The 16,100-nt window shown below is 38.5% G+C and overlaps 1 protein-coding gene across 3 annotated transcripts; it reads left to right on the forward strand.

Annotated features, from left to right (window-relative positions):
- The first annotated feature begins 742 nt into the window (after nucleotides 1-742).
- Nucleotides 743-14,843, forward strand: HEY2 (hes related family bHLH transcription factor with YRPW motif 2). Of its 3 annotated transcripts, XM_027848635.1 has the most exons (6): nucleotides 743-782; nucleotides 1,326-1,439; nucleotides 3,697-3,775; nucleotides 3,923-4,006; nucleotides 7,013-7,094; nucleotides 13,751-14,843. In XM_027848635.1, the coding sequence occupies exons 2-6, from the start codon at nucleotides 1,357-1,359 to the stop codon at nucleotides 14,443-14,445; spliced, it is 1,023 nt and encodes a 340-aa protein (XP_027704436.1). In that variant the 5' UTR covers nucleotides 743-782; nucleotides 1,326-1,356; the 3' UTR covers nucleotides 14,446-14,843. The 3 variants fall into 3 exon arrangements, with proteins under 3 accessions (XP_027704436.1, XP_027704438.1, XP_027704437.1); XM_027848637.1 differs by lacking the exons at nucleotides 743-782; nucleotides 1,326-1,439 and adding an exon at nucleotides 1,539-1,593; XM_027848636.1 differs by lacking the exons at nucleotides 743-782; nucleotides 1,326-1,439 and adding an exon at nucleotides 2,913-2,988.
- The last annotated feature ends 1,257 nt before the right edge of the window (nucleotides 14,844-16,100 follow it).

The raw sequence follows: 16,100 nt of genomic DNA on the forward strand, positions 1-16,100 counted from the left end.
AACTGAGACAACTATCTGGATGTACAAGCAAAATCAAATTTCCAGAACTTTTCTAGCTCCAAGTATTTGGATTTTTCAAGCTCGAGGTAAATCCTGAATTATCCATCTAATTTCCTCATTTCTCCATGCCACTAGGTGCAGTCACATCACTTAGGGTCACCTTCCAGCTTGCGAATACCTTCGCCCCCAGGGCAGGAAAATGAAAATGCAACCCCAAAAAAGCGCATGAATCACACATAACTAGGTACTTTAAAAGACTTGGAAATAGAGTTAAGGAAGAAATTGAACTATTCTATATCGTAGTAGCTCTTCCGACCCGTTTCAGGAAATCTCTGGATTCCAGTCTCCTTTGAGCGAACCCCATGTTCCCAAATATTCTGCGCTGGAGAAGCAATGGAAATTTAGGGAGAGAAAACGAATCTCCAATAGAACAGTTTTAAGAGGACAGGAGGATAAAAAGGTCTACATGATGAGACAGCGATCATGTGAGCTTTGGAACCACGGATCCCGAGAAGGGAAGAGCCCAAAGGGGCACTCTCCCTTTCATACCTCGGCCAAACACGCGAGCACACACAAACACACACACGCACGCACACACAGAGCCACGCGTTTGAGGTTGCTCTTTAAACGTAGCCCAGAAACTTTGTTTGGGACCGAAAGTGACCGGGGTGGGGTTGGGGCGGGGTAGGAGAGGGGGTGCCGAAACCAAAAGTCTTGCACTCAACACCTGATCCTCAGTCTCGGCGTCAGCACAACTTCCCTACATCGAGCAGTGAAATTCGGTAACACTCGCCACGGGGTCGACCCGATTGCGCCTTTCCCCGCCCGCAGCTCCCAAGAACCGGAGGTGCAGCGGCTGCTTTCCCACGCTTGGAAACTACCCACTGGCTCTAGGCTTTCGCAAAGGACACCCCTCCTCCCAGTCCCCCTGCGCCCCTCCCCCCCGCCCCGATCGCCTCTCAGCCACCAGCCAATCCCAAGCGCTCCCGACTCCGAGAGGGGGCGGGCTGATGCTGCCCATCAGGAGTTTTTCGGTCCAATAGGCGGCGCCTGCGGGGGAGCCAGCCGCGGAGGGGGGGCGGGAGGATGGGGTTACACCCGGGACAGTACGCGGGGGGGAAGGGGGCGTGCCTGGAGACTGGGCACTTGCGCTCGCTGGAGGTAGGGACTGCAGCGTGGGAAAGAGCAAGCAGGAACAGACCGCTGCAGCCGCCGCCGTCGTGCCGCGCTCGCCCCGCTCTGCGCTACGCTGCAGACCCTCGAGGGGAGGGTGGGGGGAGAGGAGAAAAAGAAAAGCACCCGGGTGGGTATTTATTCCTCATTAGCCTGCCGTGTGCATCCCCCCGGTTCGCCAAGATGAAGCGACCTTGTGAGGAAACTACCTCAGACAGCGACATGGATGAAACCATAGACGTGGGAAGCGAAAACAATTACTCGGGGTGAGTGTGAGTAGCTCAGGTGGTGGGGAGCCGAGGAGGGGGTTCTTTCCATCGGGGGTTGTTCCAGGGGTGGCTGGAGCGGGCCGAAGCGAGATCCAGGTGGTCCCCTCACCTTCCAGCGTGGCCAAGGCTTTGTGGGAAACTCCTAGTGTGGGTGAGCATCTCTTGCGACATCTCGGGGAGTATTTACCTCCCGGGCATCCTGGAGGAGACCAGAAAACTTCTGCCTGTGAAGCCATCCGCGTTTAGTTGAGTAGTGACGTTAGAGGTTTATATGGGGCATTGTATTGTTTTTGAGGACTTTGTGGGTTTTTAATCCTTTGGGGGTGGGGTGGAACACCAGGGAGGTGAGACCTTCTGTGGTTGTGAGAGATTTAATGAGCCATTGACTTCCGAGGCTATGGATCACCTGTAGCTGTCACACCCCACTAGGGGCTTTGCAGATGACTAGGTAAACTTAAGGTGTCCCAGCTCCTGAAGGTCCAATCTGGACCCCTTTCGAAAATGGGACTGTAGGAGCAGGAAAAACAGAAAGATTTCTTTTTTCTCTTTTCACCGAAGAGTTCAAAAACGTCCACTGGAAATTTTGAGGCAATTTTATAATGTCCAGACAGGCTAGGTGGCGCTTTGTGGAATAAGCATATGTGACTTTGGCAATCCAGAAATAAAATGACCTTCTGTTATAAGGGTGTTGTCGGACAATATCGTTTTCACTCAGGTATCAGCATGATTATTAGGGCTGAAAAAGAGTTGGGTCATGTTAGTAGAAAACAAATCACCACTTCACATGACAGAGTTACCTGGCATTTTAGTGCCAATGCAGGTCAAGTTATAATTGCTTCTAATTAGCATTCCCAGGAGCTGTTAAATTATTTACTTTCAACTAAGTGTCATGCAGAGGTCAGGATTCTTGCCTTTTGGAAATTACTTTTCTTTGGTATTTTCATAGCAATCCAAACACCAAAAAGCCAAAGTTATTTGAAAAGTTTAAAAAAATCTTCTGTCCCAGTAGTTCTCAAAGTGTGATCTGAGGACTCAGGAGTCTTTGAGATAAAAACTTCTTTCATAATAATGCAAGATATTTTAATGGTATTTTAATTTCTAGTATAGTAAACATGGATAGATAACCCCTAGAAATAAAAGCTTTTGAGGTCCTCAGTAATTTTTGAGTACAAAAGGGGCCTGAGACTAAAAACTTTGAGAACTGCTGATCTGTGTAATCTAGTTAAGTGTTTCCCAAAGTGCAGTATGTCATAGCTCAAAAACGAGGCTGAGGGGTGAAGAAGACGTTGAAGAAAAGGAGGAATGTTTGAGGCAGGAGTGAAAAGGAAGGAGCGGAGCTAGTTACAGTGGAATTCTAAGACAGGAAGCAGTTCTGACCATCCTTTTTGAAAGGAAACAGCACAAATAATAAAAACAGCAAATTCATGAACATAAGTTGCATAATCTTTGCACATTATGAAAAAAGAAATGTCTTACTAATTAAGAGTGACTACAAAATGAATGAGACAGTGAACTCAAGATGCAGTTCCCAGACTATACTTTATAGGTAGGTTTAAACTTAGACTTTTTTTTAAGACTGGAAGGTTTTCAACTGCAAGGCTCAGATTCATTTCAGAGTAAAGAAGATTTATCTGGCCATTCCCCTTTAGTTTGATAGATGTGTGTTAATAACTTATTTGATTCATAGTGTTCTGGGAGTTAGGTACATATCAAAGTTTAATTTTTCTTGTGCTAAGAAATAAAATAAAATAGCTTTTGTTTATTTTAATAATTGGATCTAGAGAGAATGCTAGTGACACATGACCAGAATGTATCTGTTTGATAAGAGGACTTTAATGTGACCTTTATTTTAAAATAGCCTTGCTTTATCCAATGCCAGAGAAGGAAATGCTATCAGAGGTTAGCTGACTTTTGAAAAAAAATCTAAGTGGAACCATGAAGTATCTAAACTTACATACTTTTCACTAAGTCTTAATATAATTGTTTCAGTGAGTTATAGGTAAAGGCTCAAAACAATGTTTTCTTATGGCCTTGATGTCAAGACTATCCATTAAAAGATGTAATTCAAACCTAGAGAGAGAGACCAGAAGGCCTAAAAAGCAAAATGTGTAGAAGTGAAGGAAGAGTTAAGAATAAAGGACCAAACACTTAGGGGAGTAGTGTAATCACTGAATATTTAATAGGTGGCATCAGGTACCCACAAGGAACAATCATTGTGTTATGTAGCACCTGACACATTCTTACTGTTTCATAGGCAAAGTACGGGCTCTGTGATTCGATCAAATTCTCCGACAACAACATCTCAGATTATGGCCAGAAAGAAAAGAAGAGGGGTATGTGTACTGTTTTTTTTCCCCCTCTTTCTTTGATTTCATGAAATCAGTCTAACATGTAACTTTATATCTTTCCACTATGCGTAATTTCACTATTCATGTATTCATAAACTTTCTTGTTTTGTTTTGTTTTTTCTTTTGGGATAGATTATAGAGAAAAGGCGTCGTGATAGGATAAATAACAGTTTATCTGAGTTGAGAAGACTTGTGCCAACTGCTTTTGAAAAACAAGTAAGTTGCTTTCTTCCCCTCTTAAAAATTCGTATATGTACACTCTCACACACATAAATTCTCTCATCTGGTAATGTGGGTTCTTGTTAAAGCTCATTAAAATAATAGTGTATGTGTCCTGATCTGGCATAAAGCAGCCATTTCAATAAAATGCTTTGTTGTGGCAAAACTATTAAAAACATAATCCGTCATGAAGCCGAAAAACATTTCCATTCTTTTTCTTCTTTTTTCCCTTAAGGGTAGGAGTGTTCATGCTTTCTCTGTTCTTTCTATGAATACCAGTAGTGGTTTTGTTTAAAAATGTGCTGCATGCAGTATGCCTCAAAAAAGAATGAAATGTAAATTACACTTCTGTCTCAAATTGTGTTTTTTTATTTAAACACTTTTTTCTTATTAAAAAAAGACAGCAATCCCAGAAATAGTATATCTGACCCACAATCTTAAAATATAAACCGATTTACCAAGCCATTTACTTTCATTTAAATGCCTTGTTATTAGCCTGTTTGATTTGAAGCATCCTTTTAAAAGTCTGGTATGGTCAAACTTGACCATGTAATTAACCATTTCAGAATAGAAATACACCTTTAAAAAAGTAAAAAGCCCTTTGCACAAGTAAGAAAGTAGAGACCTGGTCAGTTTCAAAGCTGCTTGCTTCATGGCTCAAGAAAAGTCATATTTAAACTACCTCTACAAGTCTGCTGGCAGCACAGACACCAGAGCGCATCCTTCAAAGGACAGAAACATATGATGGAAATATTTTCAATTTAGTTCAAACAGGGTATGAGACAACAGTTATTTGTTCCATTTTATTGTTTACTTCATGAACACCACAAACATTATAATACAACTCCTACAAAGCCCTTGGAAAATACCCAGAAACTGCAGTTTTGAGTTATTAGTCACTCTCAGTGAAACTACTTGTACCGTCTCTATGGAAAAGATTAACACTGAGAAAAAGTACAGCATGTAATACACTATTAATTATAAGTCCTTAATGGGAGAAAAGTTCCCAAAAAGACACTCATTCTATATCTTGAGACTTTCCAGAAAGGGAAATGTAATATTTAAAAAAAAAAGTAATTTTGATGAGGAATGCTTTGAATCCCTCTATGCTGTTATTAAAATATCAATTATCAATGCTTTTTTAAAATATTCTGATTACTGAAAGTGTGTCCACAGTTATCAGAATCACTTGGTTTAGGAATTTTTTTGGTTTGTTAAATTTTTCTTAAATATTGACTTAAAACAACTTAAGCTTTAAAAAACAAACCTCTGTTCTCTGGCAGCAAGTTATTATAAACATATGGGTCTCACATTTGCAGAGTTTGGTTACCAAGAACAGAGAGTTAAAACTTGTCATAGTATGATTAGAAGAGTATTCTTTCATGGAAATAAGTGACTTGGGGACCCTCACTATGGACTGAGTTCTGGTACTATCCATTTAAAAGAAGTAAAACTTAGAAATCGAAACCAAATCTTAGCCTCTGTTTTGAAAACATAAGAATTTAATATGTTATACATTATCCATCCAGTTTTTGCTGGCAAGTCGAGAAGCCTTAAGAGATATCTGTGTGTCCCAGTGGCTTTTCAAAGGTATCTTTACAAGGAAATAATTTCAACATTTTTAAATGTCTGAGGTTCCGCTATGAAGGAGCTCAGTCTGATCAAGAGGACGCATATACAAATAAATAACCAAAGCAAAGCAAAATGGGAGGAAAAGTATTTCTAATTAAATTATAGAGAAACTATCACAACCTTTAAAAAATGATTCAAAGGTCCTTAAGAATTTAAACTATTACCCAGATTAGAACTGAGTTTTCCTCTAGTCTTTTGGATATTGATACACAGAGTGACACCTGCTGGTCAAAACTGAAAAGGTTTTGTTTTTTGGTTTTTTTTTGGTTTGGGTTTTTTTGTTTTTCTTTCATCCAGGGAGGGACTTTGCTGATAAGGAGCTAGTGCATTACTTTAATGGCAAAATCATTTTTCCTTTAAGAGACTAAAAGTTCAGTTCTGAGTCATTAAAGTCATTAAGTCATTAAAATCATGTATACTTTGTATCGTATAATAATCAATAAGCCTGTAATATCCTATAATACTATTTTAACATCCAAAATAAGGCAAAGGACATTTTTTCCCAAGATAAAAAATAGATACAAAGCTTTTTATCCTATACAACTATACAGATTTGAATTCGGTATTTTAATATACATAAAAAATATATGACACTGTCAATATACCTGAAAGTCTTTTTTTTTTGTATTTCATGAGGTGATCTTTTTTTTTTAATTAATGTATTTTTTAGTTTTCAACATTCACTTCCATAATATTTTGAGCTCTTAATTTTCTCCCCTTTCCTCCCCTCCCTAAGATGGTGTGCAATCTGATATAGGCTCTACACATACATTCATATTAAACATGTTTTCATATTAGTCATGTTGTAAAAAAGGATTAGAACCAATAGGAGGAACCACAAGAAAGAAACAAAAAAAAAAAAAGAGCAAATAGTTATGCTTTGATCTGCATTCAAATTCCATAATTCTTTTTCTGGATGTGGATAGCATTTTCCATTATGAGTCTCTGGGAGTTGCTTAGATCCTTGCATTGCTGAGAAGAACTGTCTATCAAAGTGAATCATCACACAATGTTGCTGTTACTATGTACAATGTTCTCCTGGTTCTGCTCACTTCATTCAGCATTGGTGCATGTAAGTTTCTCCAGGTTCAGAAAGTCTTTTATAAGGTCAAATATTTTATTAGATCTCCAGTCATTCTTTAAAAGTAGATGTGCTAAATATTACAAGCTATGGCGTAGTATGAATAGTTACAGCTATTCAGTGATGTACTATGAAGTCTGGTAGACATCTAAGATATATTTTGGGAAGAAATTAAACTAATAATGCTCTGATAGCAAGGAAAATTAAAACCATAACATTAAGTTCAATGAAAAGTATACTAAATTAGAACCTGCAGGATTTATAAGGCTTTATTATTTTTATTCTTCAAGGGATCTGCAAAATTGGAAAAAGCAGAAATACTACAAATGACAGTGGATCATTTGAAGATGCTTCAAGCAACAGGAGGTAAAAGTAAGTTACTTTCTCTCTGTACCTTTTTTTTTTATTTAAATACCGTAAACCCAGAGCTGAACAGTTTTTTAACATGCTGGGATAGGCGGTCCCAGATTAAAGCAGTGGAAATCAATGCTAATGGCAGGATTAAACTCGTGGGAAAGGACTGCTGGAACAAAAGAAACACTTGACCCTGGGCTTGTGTTTGCTTTCATAACACCGTAGGAGTAAAGGCTTCATTCACGAGCAGCCCAGTCAGAGGTTTGTTTGGGGTTTCAGAAAAGCACCGAAATCTGCATGGGGAGACAAAACAAACACACAAACATCCAAACATAAACAGGAGGTTGGCGACAATCATTAGGCTGCACCAAAACCAATGCTAGAATTTGATATAATGTAGGTATCTGTAAGGAAGTGAAAATTCTTTGTTGTTTTGGATAGCTTTTATTTGATGCAGGGTGAAGGGAAGTAGAAAGCTATTTTAAATAACCAATAATAAACTTCTGTATTTCACACAATTAATGGAAATAACTATTCCCAGGTTCCAGGCCCCAGATTTAGGTGCCATGGGGAGTGGGCTGGGCAATGGTTTGATGGAGGTAGTGGAAAGATGAGAAGGGAATACTTCTATTAGTTAGGGATCTCTTTTTTAAAAAAGACCTAAAATTCATCTACTAAGGGACAGAGGAAAGCCTTTAAACGTTCCCATGCACATCCCTCAGGTTTTACATATAGCCTTTGTATGACTGTGTTTCCTCTCAAAGGATGTCCTTAATGTTTATTTTAACTACCTTATAAAGCTGTTTAGGGAACACTCTTACAGTGTGATTTCCCTCAGGCCTTACCTTCCCAAGTACAGATTGGTGTAACTATAAAGGACAGTGGATGAAGTTTAGTCAGGAAGCCTGGGCTTTAGTCCTATTATACCACTTACAGTGTGACTAGGATAACTGACTTGAAATAGCAGTAAAAGTAACTGTACTACCCATCTCTCTGAGCTGTTCTGGACTAAAGGCCTTTGCAAACTGAAATGCTAGGTAATCGTAAAAGTAAGACCCGACCTCAGACACTAGTAGTGACCCTGGGCAAGTCATTTTAACCTCTATTTGCCTCAGTTTTCTTATCTGTAAAATGAAGATGATAATATCACCTATCTCCCAGGGTTATCACAAGAATCAAATGAGGTAATTGTAAAGTACTTAACATATTACCAGGTACATAGTAAGCACCATTATAAGTGTTATTATTACTAAAGTTAGACAAAATGAATAAAACTTTGATTTCTGTTTTATGAAAACGTAAGCCAGAAGTATAAGATATGCCCTGTCCCTGTAGTTGTTCAGAGACTGGATAACTACATATCAGGAATGTTATAAGAAGGAATCATGCTTTTAAATAGAGGTTGGACTAAGGACTTCTGAAGTCCCTTCCAACTTTATTTTTGCCAATGAGCAGAGTCCGGCCCTATTAAGGTCAAATGAAAATCTCTCACCTTAATAGGGCCAGACTAAATTAGAAGCTCATTAAAACACTGTCCACCGAGCACTGTACTAGATACCAGGAAAAATGCAGGATTTAGATAAAATGAAATCCTGCCTTCAAGAAATTTACAGTCTAGTCTTAGGATACAATGATACAGTCACAGATAACCACAATACAAAAGTAAATACCAGCTGCACTTCCTTGAAATGTGGCTGGCTTTCTTATATTTGAATTATCATTTTGAGTCCTACTCCAGGAGCTATTCAGAACACTTCTGAAGTTTGCCTCAAAAGAGAACATTTTTTGTTTTGTTTTGTTTTTGTCTTGGTGAGGCAATTGGGAGAGAACATTCATTTTTTTTTTAAAGTTCATACTGTCTGTTCATGGTAGGTAATTTAAAAAATAATTAGGTAGGTGATACATAAAGGTTTGGGGAAGAAATATGCAGTTACCATGTCTTTTAGTCGATAGAACGTCCTTTGTCAAAGGTTTTTAGCCTTGGGATGTGGCTAGATTCTAATTTATTTTTTTAACAACTTTTTTTTTTTACTTCTGTCTGCATTTGGCATTTGTAATTTGTATTATTTTTCAGTTAACATTAAGAAACAGTAAACTATTCAGGCCTTTAAGTTACATAATAAAGTATGGTGTTGGAATGTGTTCAGTTTATGGCTATAAAGGAAAATTTCCTGGGAGTTTCTGGAATAAATTGTATTGGCCTATCTTCTGTCTCCTTTGTAGCTATGAACAAGCTGAGTAATGTCAGTTTCTAAACTTCATTCCCTTGTCTCTGATTTACACTGTTCTGGGAGATTTCATCTTCTGACTTTGTTAACCTGAGAACTTAGAAGATAATGCACTTTCCATTGAGGGTTCTTCTATTTCAGAAATATCTTTGCTTCCTGATCTAAAATGTAATTTGTTAATAGCACTATTAATATGTTAGGGGTAATTATAGCTCTCTTTTGTACTTATCTAACACCTTTCAGTTTGACTAACTCAGGGGTAGGAAAACTTCAGCCTCGAGGCCCCAAGTTGCCCTCTAGGTCCTTAAGTTCGGCCCTTTGACTGAATCCAAACTTCACTCGGGTGGATTTTTCAGGCATACATTCTTTTTGGTAAAGTCTTTTTTACCTCTAAATATGTTTCCAAGACTTCCAGACTTGTAATTCTAAATATAGAATTTTTAATACATGGGACAACTATTCTCCAAGGTGATTTGGCTATGGAATATAATGGTCACAGAATCTCAGAGTCAGAAGGGACCTCTGAGGAAATCTAGTCCAACCTTGTACCTTGACAAGAATTTACTCTACCTCATCCCTGAAAAATGGTCATCTAGGACCTTTCTAGTAATTGATATATGTAACAGAAGCCACAAACGATTTCTTCTCTGTTGAGTAGTTACAAAAGATGACAGTTATGTGTGATTACATTATCTCTTACATACATACACACATATATATGTAGGTTCATGGAAAGATTTCATCCTAAGGGTGAAAAAATAACTGGAAATGGCATTATTATATCAAGTTAAGAGAGAGAGAACACTACTCCATACTTAGGATCATAGGTCTGGAGCTGGAAAGGACTATTCTCACCCTTCATTTGTAGATGAAGAAATTGAAGTAGGTTAAGTGCCGATGTAGCACAAGTGATTGACACCAGAAATGAGATTTGAACCTGGGTCCTCTAGCTCCAAAGCCCATATTCTTTCTACCAATTCTAAAAAATCTAAAAAAAAAACCCATTATTTTTATTTTCTAAAGATTACTTTTTGAAACAAAGTAGAGAACTTACCCCTATACTTATCATTGCCACTAATTTTGTTTTTCCTACATGTAAATATGTAAAGGAGCTGTGATTTCATCAGTGGGTAGAATTCCCAGTGTAGGAACCCCCTTCACCAACCCTGATCACATCTCCAGCCTTAAGTTGTAGGAATGTGTTTGAGGTTCATTGAGGTTAAATGACTTGCCCAGGGTAACACAGCTGGAAAGTGTCATTGGAGATATTTGAACCCAGGTCTTTTTGACTCCATACCTATCACTATCTCTACTGTGTCGCATTGCCTGTTTTCCCCTATATATGTAAGTTGTTCTACTTAACATATATTATGTCCTGATAAAGGGATAGTTTTACATTAACTGTGACATAGTAGGAAGAACCATGGCTTTTAGATTCATGGGATCATAGGTTTTAGAAGGAGTCTTTAGAGGCCATTCAGTCCAGCCCTTCTCATTTTTTAAGACGTAAAGAAACGAATTCGTTGTTGGTAGAATTGTGAACTGATAGAACCATTTTGGAAGGCAATCTGAAATCATGCCCAAAGAGTTATTAAATTGCCTATACCTTTTGTTTTGTTTTTTTGCTTTGGCAGTCGGGAGTAAGTGACTTGCCCAGGGTCACACAGCTAGTGTCAAGTGTCTGAGGCTGGATTTGAATTCAGGTCCTCCTTACTCCAGGACTGGAAAGTTATCTTCATTTTTATTTATTTATTTTTTAAAGGCAATTGGGGTTAATTAGTTAGTATGTGTCGAGTGTCTGGTCTGACGCCCGGATTTGAACTCGTCTTCCTGACTCCAGGGCCAGTGCTCTATCCGCTGCACCACCTAGCTGCCCCTTTGCCTATACCTTTTGACCCAGTAATACCACTACTTGGTCTATTTCTGAAGATAATTAGGGAAAGGGATAGGGGACGCGTATGTGTTCTAAAATGTTTATAGCAGCTCTCTTCGTGGTGGCAAAGAACTGGAAATTGCAGGGATACCCATCAGTTAGGGAATTGGCTGAACAAGTTGTGGTATATGATTGTAATGGAATACTGCTATGCTATAAGAAACGATGAGCTCAATGATTTTAGAGAAACATGGAAAGACTTGCATGAAATAATGAAGAACAAATTGAGCAGAACCAATAGAATACTGTATACAGTAATAGCAATATTGGGGGGTTTTTTTTGGTGAGGCAAGTGGGGTTAAGTGACTTGCCCAGAGTCACACAGCTAGTGAGCACTATGTGTCTGAGGCTGGATTTGAACTCAGGTCCTCCCGACTCCAGGGCCGGTGCTCTATCTACTGTGCCACCTAGCTGCCCCTAGCAATGTTGTTTCAAGAACAATTTTGAGCAAATAAGTTATTTTGACTATTATAAATACCCAAATTAACTATAAAAGACATATAAAGAAAGATGCTATCTGCATCCAGAGAAAAAACATCAATAGAAATATTTATAGAATAATTTTACATATATATATGTATATATACCTATTTGTGTCAAATGGTAGCCATCTTTAGGGCCGGAGTGGGAGCGAGGAAGGGAAGGAAAAAAAGGGGAAAAAAGACATTTCTGTGATAATTTTATTTTATGTTTAAAAAGAATAGCAAGTTGTACATAATAGATTTGCAGTTTCATATGCAATCATCTTTTTTATTGTACTGTATTATAGAAATGCTTGTTTTATTCCATAAATTAAAAAAAAAATTAAAGTAAAAACAGTATAGCACAGAGAATTTAAGTGGTTTACCCAGGGTCATACAGCTAGTAAGTTTCTAGGGCAGTATTTGAACCCATATCTTCCTAACTCCAAGACCAGGGCCCTATCCACTATAGTCTTCTTCTTCCTCCCATGGTTAGAAAATTTGAGTTTCTGAAATGCCTTCAATAGCAGGAATCTGAGTTTTATCCTATAGCAAATGCAGAACCATTGAAAGTTTGAGGAGTGCAGCAGCACATAAAAGCTTCCCTCCAGGAGACCTGATCTAAAAGTGTATCAGGGGTCACTTGTAGAGGAGAAAAACTGGAGGCAGTGACTAATTAAGGGATCTGAACCACATTTCAAGCATGAGGTGATATGAACCTGGGCAGACTGGGGACTATGATGACATTATCAGGATTAAGAAGAATTATATAGGGGCAGCTAGGTGGCACAGTGGATAGAGCACCAGCCCTGAAGTCAAAAGGACCTGAGTTCGAATTCGGCCTCAGACCAAACACTTGACACATGCTAGCTGTGTGACCTTGGGCAAGTCACTTAACCCTAACTGCCTCAGGGGGAAAAAAAAAAGAAGAAGAAGAATTATATGTAATCTAAAAATCAGTAATAAAATGTCATTAAGAAAAAGAAACTGAGGCCTAGTCCAACTTTACTACTACCCATGTGAACTTTGGCAAATCAATTAGCCTCTCCTGGCTTCAGTTTTCCCATCTGTGAAATGAGAAAGCTAGAATAGATGAACTAAGGTTCAAATCTTATGATGGTGTGACTCACCTTTGAGCCAGTTATGAGGCTAATTTCAGGTGTGTGTGTGTGTGTAAGTATATACACACCCACTTACTTATTAGACTGTTCTTGGAAAAGTGCCAAATAAACATATGCTTAAGAATGAGCGGCATTTATAATGAAATTCAGTGAAGTTAAGAATTCCATTAGGTATCTTATACCATTAAGCAGCCATGTACTGGTTGGCAAAAACTGATTAATATAGCCCTTAAAGTTAGTAACGGAATTACACTTAAAAAAACCTCATTTTGTTTCCACTGAGATTTTTTTCTTCATGAGGAGCACTGACAAGATGTTTTCAGTTTGCTGTTAAGTAACACAGCATGACAAGATGCACTCAGAATTTTACTAAGCAGACGATATCCAAATAAAAGTGCTAAAGAAAGTCCTCAGACTGTCAAAATGTATGTGGTGTTTAGCATCTAGGTTATAAAGGCCAACACCAGAGAGAAAGGGGCAGGATGTTATAGACAGGCCTTTAATCTTCAATCCATGTTGTGTGTAAAGGAGACAGACTAGATCTCTATTACCATGAAAAGGCCTGCCGTGGAATTCCATCTCCCATGGTACAAGAAGAGAGCGATAGCATATTTTTTGAAGAGTCTGAAGCATGAATGTTCTTAATTTCTTTTTCCACTGTGATATTTGGTTGCAGGAATTGTTGTGTACAGTATTGCTAGAGTTTGTTACACATGTAAATTACCAAATACATTTTTTAAAAACGTCTATAAAACTAAAAATACAAATAACTGTCCTGAGTTTAGAAGGAATAGATTCTAGCTAAATCTGAGCAAGGGCAAAGTGGAACATTGGCTGGTATTTACTCATGCTGTTTTTTGTTTATTTTTCTCACTCTTTCCCTCTCCCCCCCCTTTTTTTTCCTTTTTCCTTCCCCAATTCTATCTTTCAGGTTATTTTGACGCCCATGCACTCGCCATGGATTTCATGAGCATTGGATTCCGAGAATGCTTAACTGAAGTTGCCAGGTACCTGAGTTCAGTGGAAGGTCTGGACACATCGGATCCCCTGAGAGTTCGACTGGTTTCTCATCTCAGTACCTGTGCCTCTCAGAGGGAGGCAGCCGCCATGACTAGCTCTATGGCCCACCACCATCATCACCCTTTACATCCACATCATTGGACAGCTGCTTTTCACCATCTTCCTACAGCTTTGCTTCAACAAAATGGACTGCACGCCTCAGAACCCACCCCTTGTCGATTGTCCACAGCGTCAGAAGTGCCTCCCCCTTCCCATGGCTCAGCTCTTCTCACAGCCACTTTTGCTCATGCCGATTCTGCACTTCGAATGCCTTCCACCGGCAGCGTGGCTCCCTGTGTTCCACCCCTCTCTACTTCTCTCTTGTCCCTCTCCGCCACTGTCCATGCTGCTGCTGCAGCGGCCACAGCAGCTGCTCATAGCTTCCCCCTTTCCTTTGCCGGGGCATTCCCCATGCTCCCACCAAATGCAGCAGCAGCAGCAGTAGCAGCTGCAACAGCCATCAGCCCACCTTTATCTGTGTCAGCAACTTCTAATCCCCAGCAGACAGGCAGTGGAACCAACAGTAAACCTTACCGACCCTGGGGGACTGAAGTTGGAGCTTTTTAATATTCCCTGGAAGCTTTCTACTAGACTTTGGCAGTAGTAACCGAATGTCCTTCATTTCAGAGTCAGCTTCAAGGCCTGCACCCTGAAGGTAGCAGCCATGACAGATGCCTGAAAAGCCACCAAGAAACAAAAAACACTGTTTTTAGATACAGATCTCACAAGAAGAAAGGATATTGCCTGTTTTCTTCTTTGTTTTTGCTTTAGGCATCTTGTTAACTAACATCAGTGAGCTTTTGAAAATGTCACATTCTTTTTACCGTTTAAAAGTTTATGAGGGAAATATACAGATTCTAGAGATAATCTTCCAGCTATACATCTTCATGTTTGTGGGTTAGGAAAGAAAATACTCCATGGAATTCTCCTGAGGCTGGATGGAAAAAAAAAAACACGATTTAAAGTTTCATAAGTGCCTGACCTATTGAATATTTTCTTCATAAAGGAATAACATTGCACAAGGAAAGACGATAGAGAGGTATGGGTTAAGAAATGAGAAGGGAAGGAGTATTGCATTAGGCTACAGACATTTGATACATTTCCAGAGAAGAGTGCACTGTTAAAACCAACAGATTTATTTAGCTAAAAGGGGTTGCTGAGAAATAATTTTCATGTTGAAAGGCCTAGTTTTATCTTACCTAGTTTACTTTCTTTGTACAGACTTGCCAAGTGGTGACATTTAACATAGCATTGGTGTAAGCAATTATCCTATCAGTGCTTGGATTAACAAACAATTTGCACCACTTGCAAGCCTTCAGGCGCTTTTTTTAAAAAAATGGCTTAAAATGTGGTGCTTCTTTATTAGTGCACCTATATGTATGTAACTGCCTAGTGAGTGCCCACTGGAGGATATTTGATTCATGCCAATAAAAAAAAAACTTCTTTGTAAGATGTTAAATTAACTTATTTAGTTGCATTTGGACTATTTTTATATATATTATATATACTTTTCATTGCGTCCTGATAACATGCAAAATCTTTCTGTCACCTATGAGGGAGATTGTAATTTCTGGGGACAACAGATGATGAGATGGGTAGGGAGCATTAGGAAAAGAAAAGGCACTATTTTTTTTTAAGTTGCTCTTTCCCAAATTTACAAATTTTATTTGATTCCAAACCAAGATGAATGTATTCAATGTCATGCCAGTAAATTATTTTATGTCCACACCCAGACAAATAGTGCTACACAATGGTGTTTTGGTTTGTTTTTTTGCTTTTGTTTTATGACATAAAATAATCTTTTAATACATTGAATCAAGCACGTGAGATTTTATGTTTTGGAAAATAAAGACACAGCATGTATTATGCACTTGATTTCTCTGCTGTGTGGAGAAAGCAATAAACATTATGAGAATGTTAAACATTATGCAAAATATACTTTAAAATATTTGTTTTAAAAATACTGTACCTAGTCTTTGTTTTTACATTACTTTGTAACTTTTTTCTATGCAAAAGTCTTTACATATCACTAATTAAATGAATTCTTTTTTTGACTTGTTATGGATAAATTGAAATTGTTTGCCACTGCAGAATGGAAAAACATGGGGAGATTAAAAATTAGGCCTAGTTTCCCAAACAATCTTAAGCTAAGACTTTTCCTCTTCCTACATCATTTTAACTCATTTTTGTTGTAGTTTCTTGAACCTAGAACTTCCAAGCCT

The sequence above is a fragment of the Vombatus ursinus genome, unplaced genomic scaffold (genome assembly GCF_900497805.2).
Source record: "Vombatus ursinus unplaced genomic scaffold, bare-nosed wombat genome assembly UNPS02006779.1, whole genome shotgun sequence".
NCBI classification, from domain to species: domain Eukaryota; kingdom Metazoa; phylum Chordata; class Mammalia; order Diprotodontia; family Vombatidae; genus Vombatus; species Vombatus ursinus.